The sequence below is a fragment of the Myotis myotis genome, unplaced genomic scaffold, assembly GCF_014108235.1.
Source record: "Myotis myotis isolate mMyoMyo1 unplaced genomic scaffold, mMyoMyo1.p scaffold_m19_p_18, whole genome shotgun sequence".
NCBI lineage: Eukaryota > Metazoa > Chordata > Mammalia > Chiroptera > Vespertilionidae > Myotis > Myotis myotis.
In genome coordinates, this window is record NW_023416322.1 from 30,909,912 (window position 1) to 30,917,925 (window position 8,014).

General features: G+C 59.6%; 1 protein-coding gene across 1 annotated transcript; it reads right to left on the bottom strand.

Annotated features, from left to right (window-relative positions):
• Nucleotides 1-4,565: 4,565 nt before the first annotated feature.
• Nucleotides 4,566-6,900, bottom strand: C2CD4D (C2 calcium dependent domain containing 4D). Its single transcript, XM_036344708.1, has 2 exons — nt 6,701-6,900; nt 4,566-5,765 (listed from the first exon to the last, which is right to left on the bottom strand). Exon 2 carries the CDS (start codon nt 5,680-5,682, stop codon nt 4,621-4,623), a length of 1,062 nt encoding a protein of 353 aa, XP_036200601.1. The 5' UTR covers nt 5,683-5,765; nt 6,701-6,900; the 3' UTR covers nt 4,566-4,620.
• Between the last annotated feature and the right edge of the window lie 1,114 nt (nt 6,901-8,014).

An 8,014-nucleotide genomic window follows, 5' to 3' on the forward strand; every position in this document is an offset into this window, starting at 1 on the left:
TTGTGCCTTTTCTCCAGGATGCGATCAGACATCCCAGTGGGTCCTGGGTTCCTTGAGGCCTCTGTCTGCTTAGCCCCTGACCCTCACGGCCGCCCTTCCCTGGAGTTCCCTGACGTCCTCCTGGGGCTGTTGGGGCTGGGGTGGGGGCAGGCCTGGAGGAGTGTGTGGAGGCAGAGGATCAATGGGAGGGGAGAGGAGAGGTGCTACACTTACTGGTTGGGGGATGAGGAGCCCAAGCTGAGTGGGCCCGCACTGGGCCAGCCCCGGGAAGGGCTCGCTGCAGGGGGAGGGCTGCAGGGGGAGGCTTCAGCAGGTTCTGGCTGCCACTTCTCTCCTGCACAGCCTTGGCCAGAGTTTGATTAGCTGGGCCTGGCTCCCCTGGTTACCCAACAGGCCAGCTGGCTAGGGGCCAGGCTGCAGTGGGGAGGCTCCCTGGCACCTCCTCCTGCTTTCCCTCCCAGCTGGTAAACAGCGGAGCAGAAGCCAGCCACGCCACAGCCTCGTGACTCACCCGCACCACCCCCCCCCCCAACCTGGCGCACGTGGCACCTGGCGTGGAGAGGGCAGGCAGCTGTCCCTTCCTCCTGGGCCCTCCCATCTCGCCATCCTCCACTCCTGCCCGGCCCTGGAGCGTCAGGCTCTGCTACCATCAGCACCTCTGTTCCTGAGTAGCTCCCAGCGTCTCCCAATGGCTGCAGCTTGAGGGACAAAGGTTAGACGTAGAGGAGGACTTTCCAACTGCCCAGAGAGTTGACAAAGAGATGGGGAACGAGGAAGAGCGAAGTGGAAACTTTTGGGGAACCTTCTCGTATGGAGAGTCTGAGGGTGTGTGTTCGTGCCTCTCACAAACAGCCTCTGGCTGTCCCCATGTCCTTTTGGTAAATGCATAACCCACGCGTCTATGTGCACTTCTCTGCACAGAACAGGATGTTGGTCTGTTCTGGGGCTCTGTCCCTGGGCAGGCTTGGAGTAAGAAGCAAAGTTCTGCAAAATACCATCCCACCAGCGCCTTCTGGTAGACAAGGCAGAGGGCTGGGTGCTGGCATGATGCCCTGCTCTCCCTTCCCTCTGATGACCAGCTTTGCTTCCATCCACTCAGTATCCTCTCCCTGTCTCTCCCTGCAGCCCCTCCCTGTCCATGGCACTTCTGTTTTCTGTCCCCTCCAGCTCTTCCTTCTCTGTCTCTTCTCCTCTTTAAGCCCCTCTTCCTCCGTAACTCTGGGTCCCCTGGGCCCTTTCCGACTTGCCAACTGTGGACACTGAGCATGCCGAGTGCCTGGGGATGGGCACTTGGCTCTGGAACGATGCCAGGCAGCCCTTCCCACCCCAGATACCACAGGTATGGCTGACTCTCAGAGCTGTGCCACTTTGTACCACTGTGTGGGATGGGGAGGAAGTAAGGGGGAGGGCAGGGGGTTGGAAGCCAGGGTCCTGGCCTCTAGGCCTCAGTGAGTCACATGCTTCTTAGACATTCTCATGTCTCTACCCCTTTCCTGCCCTAAGCATGAATGACGGGTTCTTTCTTCCCAGGGTAAGAACGCACCTCGGACATCCTTTTGGGAAGTCCCCCCTGATGCCTAACCTTCCTCCCTCCTGCTTCAATCACAGCCCCTTTTCTAGATGAATCAGACCTTTCAAAGCAGGGCAGTGGGTATTTCCTCCTCAGATACTTTCAAGAGAATCATTTCACCCCCCACGTGCCCAAGTTCTCTTATCAAGCTGGCATCTCAGCCAAGGGGCAAGCAGGTTGGAAGGGGCGGAGGGTGGTGGTGGTGGCTTGGAACTGGGGAGCAGTCACCAACTTCTCTTTCCCTTCCTTCCCACCCCCTAAACCACAGAAACCACTTGAAGCCGAGTGCAAGCCTGGCCTTCTAGGGAGGGCCTGGGGCTGTGAAGGTGAAAAGTATGTGGTCCCGGACAGCCATCCTTTGAGGCCCACCCTCTCTGGGAAGCCTGACCCAGTGATGAGGGACCAGCTATCTTGGGGTCCTCTCTAGGAGGTCCATGCCTGGGGAGACCTCAACCAACTAGAATGACTCAAGGAGGGGATGGTACCCCTCCCCACTCACCCATTAAAAGAAGGACAACCCAGTCTCTGTAAACATCAGTAAATCTCACAGCCTCCACCCCTCCCCCTTCTGCCACAAAGGCCACTGTGGGTGGAGGGAGCAGCTGGAGTTTGACCCCGCTCCTGGCCCTGAACTTTCCATGGTGACCCTGACTAGACCACTCATCTATCCATGAACATGTGCGGTCACTTAGGGTTGGACATAGCAAGGAGGGTTGAAAAACAGGAGCCAAAAGACTGTGCAGGAGCCAAAGGAATACTTACTGGTTGGCTTCTGCTCTGCTGTTTACAAAAGGGGTCTGGCTTGTTTGTGAACGTGCCTGTGCTTGGAGGCAGGAGGGCTTCTTAGGGCCTCATCTGCCCCAGGGCAGGTTTCTGTGGGTTAGCTGGCCAGGAAGTTCCTCCAGGAACATTGTGGCTCCCATCACAGGGGAGTTGGAAGCTATGAATACTGAGTGGACTGCTCCTCAGTGGGTGGACTTGAATTCTACCTAGCAGCCCGCTCTGAGGGGGTGGGGGAGGGGTGTGGGGAGCCTGGGTGGGGCTACCGTCCTAAATCTCCCCTGCAGCCAGGAGGGTCCCTAGGCAAGTTTATGTCACCTCTCTGATCCAGCTCCTCCGTAAAATGGGGATACACCTACCTCACCGAGTGGGTGTGACAATTAACTGGGATGACAGGTAAAATACAGGACCCCCCTCCGTTCCTATAATCATCCCTTCTTCTCTTTATCTGACATCCCTTTCCTGTGCCCCCTTTCCCCTTTACTTTTCTCTGTAACATTTTTTACATTTATTTTGTATCTTGTCTGACCCCCCTCGTCTGATTTGACCACTGCTGTATCCTACGCCTATTACCTCCTAGGCCCTCCCTAAGTATTTGTTAGAGAAATGCATGGACGAAGGTTAAATGACTTCGACATATCTTTCCAGTTATTTTCAAATGGTTGTTACAGGGAGATTGAGGCTGAAGCAGAGGACAGTACTAGGGATAGGGTGAGGTTGAGGGGTGGCCTCCTCAGGCTGAGCCAGTTGGAAGGTTGGAAGGAGACCTTTCAGAGTGACCTGGTTGCTGGGGGTCGGGGGGGGGGGGGGGGAGGGGTGGAAGTGGTGAGGGACTTCCACTGGGTAGCTGGCACTTAGGTATATTATAGTGAAGTGACTCTGGAGCCAGACTCTGGGTTCAATCCTAATTCTACTTCTCTTAGATGAGTCAAGTGCAAGGTCACATTGAACACAATAGTACTTAACCCTCCAGGGAGTTGCCAGGAGAAAGAAATGACTTTGATGACTTTACAAGTTGTTGGAACAGTAGTTCTGTGCATGGTGGTGATCTTGTTGGTTAATGCTACCACCTGGTGGACACCTGGAGCAAGCCATGTCCCTGGCCTAGGAGGCCTAGGGCTGGGGAGGAGTGTGTGTGTGTGTGTGTGTGTGTGTGTGTGTGTGTGTGTGTGTGTTGGGGGGGGGGGGTGGAGGAAGAAGGAACCGGGGAGCCATCTGGATGGAGATATGTGCTGTGTCAGCATTACACATGCTGAGGTTTATCGGGATCCAGCAGGCTCCACCCTGGTTCAGAACTCTATGGAAAATGAGAAAGGGCCCACGGGGAGGGCAAAGGAGCTGAGTTAGGTGAGTACCTCCCTCCTTCCCTCCTCCCCTCCTCCAAGCCTGGCCTGAGCCAAGAGGAACCAGCTCCAGGAAAGGGAGAGAGAGAGAGAGAGAGAGAGAGAGAGAGAGAGAGAGAGAGAGAGAGAAGAAGGTCACTGCTGACGTCAGAGACATTCAGGTAGGAGGTAAACACAATCTGACCTACATTCAGTCATCCATCTTCCACACCCTCCCTTACTCACTGGGGTGCCCTTCTCTGGGCATCCCCCAGCTCTCACACTCCAGTGGGACACCCTTCTCTCCCAAGGTCTCAATTCCTGGGACATCACGTTATGTCATTTAGTGGCCAGCGTGGCACAGGTGTGGAAGGGAAAGGCAAGAGAGAGGACTCCTAAAGGCACTGCTGAGACAGGCTCTTCCTCTCTCTTCGGGTCAGATATGGCTGGAGTAGGGAGGGTGGGTTGATTTCCCCTGTGCAGCCCCTAGCGGGGAGGTGACTGGTGTTGGTTTCAGTCACAGAACCTTGTCTGGAGTGACTCAGTGATTAGAGGGGCCTCTGAAAGGGCAAGGGCCTTGTTGGACAGGGACCCTAGCTCCTCCCTAGCTCAGACCTGCTGAAACCAGGACCAGTGTTTCTCGGGGATGGAGCCCAGGACTCTGCATGTTTAACAAGCTCCCCCAGGGTTTCTGATGTCTGGTTATTCTGATGCTCTTTCAAGTTTGAGAGCCACTACTTCAGGTCTGCCCCGACTGAGACCATCTGAATGAGCTTCTTCCAGGGCGGAGGGAGGAGGGTAGCTGCAGACCTGACACCGTGCAGCGTGCCCACAGTGGCGATAGAGACAAACAGACCTTTTATTACCAAAAATAAATACACATGCCAGGCAGATGGAAGAAATGGGGGGCTGCAGGCCCGGCGGAGAGCTCCTGAGGAAGGTCTCCGTCTACAGGCTGAGATGGGCAGGCGCCAGGGAGGCCCCGAGACCTAGCCCCCCATCCAAGGGGGGCAGCAGGGCGATCAGGGGCGTCTCACACGCCCCCAGCAGCACGTCCCGGCGCCACCCCGCGCCCCTGTCCAGCACCTTGGCCCTCAGGCTGCGGGCGGCCAGGTCCGGCGGGCCGAGCCCGTCGAAGAAGAAGTCCTCGTTGAAGATGGGGTTAGCGCTGCACCTGACCACGCGGCTCCGCTGGCCCCGCGGCCGGAGGCGGGGCCGCAGCCCCAGCACCACGAAGCAGCCGCCGCCGCCGCCGGGCCCGGCTCTCGAGCGGGGCAGGCCCTCGGCGCTGACCAGGCGCAGCCGCAGGCGCCCGGGCCCGGCCTGGTACTCGGCGGAGAGGCGCAGCTGCCCGCCGCGCGGCCCGAGGCGCAGCACGCTCTCGCGCGTGGGCCGCAGCGGGCGGCACAGCACGTCCAGGTGGAAGAGCGGCGGCGGGGCCGGCTCCGCGCGGCGCGGCGCGTGCGGGCTGGTGTCGGCCGAGCTCGCCTCCTCCGGGGACAGCGAGTGCGGCCGGGGCGCGCGGGCCCGGCCCGGAGGTGGCCGCGGGGAGCCGAAGGGCGACGAGTCGGGCGAGGAGGCCGAGGCCGTGTCGCTGTCGGGGGCCCAGCAGAGGCGCAGGTCCGGGGCGGAGACGTTCAGCCTCGGGGGCGCCGGGGGCAGCCTCCCGGGGGCGGGCGGCGGCGCGTGGAACAGGGACTCGCGGCGGCGCGTGTGCGGGCTCTCGGGCAGGAAGGGCCAGCCCTCGCGGCCCGCCAGGTGCGGCAGCGAGCAGGCCGCCGGGAGGCCGCGCCCGCCCGCCGCGCGCCCGGCCGGGGGCTCGGCGCCGCCGGGGTCGGGGAGCCGCGGCGGGATGCAGAACGGCGGGATGCGGTCGGGCGTGAGGACGTTGGGGCAGGCGCGTTCCGCGGGGCCCGGGGCGCGGCGCTTAGGGAGCAGGCTGCGGGGCGCCCACCGGGCCCCGGGCTCCGCGGCGCCCACCCTGTAGCCAGCTTTCTCCAAGAGCCACATGCGGCGAGTGGGGGGTGGAAGTGCGGGTCCTCGGGCCGAAAGGTTCCGGGGAGCAGCGTCTCGGCGGAGGCTGGGGAGCTGGGCTGGGCGCGGAGAGAAGAGGAGCCGGGGTGGGTGATGGTGGAAAGCGCACCGGGCCCGCCGCCGCCGCGACCTCTCCCGGGGCCCAAGGCGCGCACGGGCCCCTCTATTTGAGCAGGAAAAGCCAAGGATGGCGAAGTCTGGGACCCGGGAAGACATGGAGGGAGCCTTGGGCTAGATTTTCAGATGCAGGCCTTGGGCTCTCCCATGGGAACTAAAGATGCCACCCACTTCAGAGTTAGAAGGCCCAACACATCCACCAGAGTCCTGGACGCCTGTTAGGGGACCAGAGTAACACCCGTTTATCCCAAGCTCTGTCGTCCTAAAGAGGGGCCCAGGTCCTGAACCCCATTCATATACACACGCCCCCTGAAAGGGCGCACCCACCTCCTCTCCCCAGCCCATTCCGGGGCCTGCTGCACGGTCTAATCTGGAGGCCCTCGGGGGCCCACAGCTGCCATCCCAGGCCCCACTGAAAGCTCCTCCAGGCTGAGCCATTCTTTGGCCCGCAGCCCCACCAGCCTCCTCTGGCTCCTCCCTTGCCTTCCTCCGGCCAGAAGCAGACTCGCTGCACACCTGGCTGCTGCCCTGCGAGCACCCAGGGCCTGTCCTAGGAGACGCACCCCGCCTCCTGCCCGGGGGCACAGAATCCCACCCGCCTCAAGCCCTGAGGTCGGGCTCCCCGCCTCCCAGCCCCACGGCATCCAGAGTCTGCAGGGCGGGCCGACCGCTGGGCCGCCCCTCCCACTCTCCTCTCCTTTCTCCCTAGGAAACCACTGAGCACAAAGGCAGTATTGATTCCCCGCCACCCCCAGCGGCTCCCGGAGGCTCCACCACCTCGCCCTCCCCGCACCCTCGCGAGCGCGTTTTCCCACTGCCTGCCTGGGAGACAGAGCCCACCGCGGGCTCGGTCCGGTGCCCGGACTGCAGGCCTCACCTTTGGGCCGCCGCTGGGTCTCGGCCTCAGGCCGGGAGGCGCTCAGAGCCCGGGGGAGCAGCTTCCTCTCCAGCTTGCTCCCCCAGCCCAGGCCTTCTGGGAGGAGCTGGCAGGGGCCGCCGTTGCCTACGTACGACCTCTTTTCCTGGATAAACAGCGCCCTGTCTCTGTGACCATCAGCCTGGCCTTCTTAACTCCTTCCTCCACCCAGGTTTGTAACAGCAAGCCTGCCCTGTTAATAATTGCATACATAAATCACAGGGGGAAAAATGTGATCAATGCTACAAAGGGAAAGTATGGGGTGCTGTGAAACTGTACAGCAGAAGCCCCTAATTTATATGCCAGGGTGTCAGGGTCTCCAGATCTGAAGGATGAGGGGCAATAATGGTCCAAGGAGAGACCCCATACAAAGATCCTAAGGAGGAAATGAGCTTGATGCCTTTGAGAGCCTGAAGGATGGTGGGTATGCCTGGGGTGCAGATGCTGGGCCTGGGCTCCTTGGGAGTTGGGGAGGGCTTCAGGGGAGAGGGAGGTGGCCATCAGGGTGCAGGGAGGTGAGCCCATAGCCACGGCCACACACATCACATCTGCAAAACCCTCCTTGCTGGAATCTGGCCTTGGCTTCCATTGTCTTGTTCTCCCAGACAGAGTGACTTGTAGTGACTAATTCTCTGAATTGTATTGGCCCAAGGAAAAGTGACCAGGCTCAAGATGGATGGACATAGACACTGAGGACAGAGCTGGTTCCATCCTAGTCCAGGGCAGGCTTATCTGTGTGCCCTTCCCCCATCCTTGGCAAAAGGCAGTTAAACATAAACACGGAGGATGTCCCCTCCTATCCCCATAGGCAGGTCCTAGGAAGCACAGCCCACCGCTGGCAAAATGAGGCCCTCAACTTGCACCCCCGGCATGCCCACCATCCTTCAGTATCTCAAAGGCATCAAGCTCATTTCCTCCTTAGGACCTTGGACCATTATTACCCCTCATCCTTCAGATCTGGAGGCCCTCTCTGACACCCTGTCATATAAATTAGGGGCTTCTGCTGTACAGTTTCACAGCACCCCATACTTTTCCTTTATGGCACTGATCACATTTCCCCCTGTGATTTATGTATGCAATTATTTAATATCTTACTAGACTGTAAGCATCACGAGGACAAGACAGATATTCAGTCAGAATTTGTTGAATGAATTCATGATATTAAGTAGATTTGTACTTGAATCAGTTCATTCCTTCATTCACCGTACTAGATGCTGGGGATAGATAGAAAGGGGAGGAGTCTAAGGGGAGAGACATTCAATAAATGTGCAAACA

Excerpts from the sequence above, each read along its gene's own strand:
- C2CD4D (XM_036344708.1), bottom strand. The coding sequence starts at position 5,682 with ATGTGGCTCTTGGAGAAAGCTGGCTACAGGGTGGGCGCCGCGGAGCCC.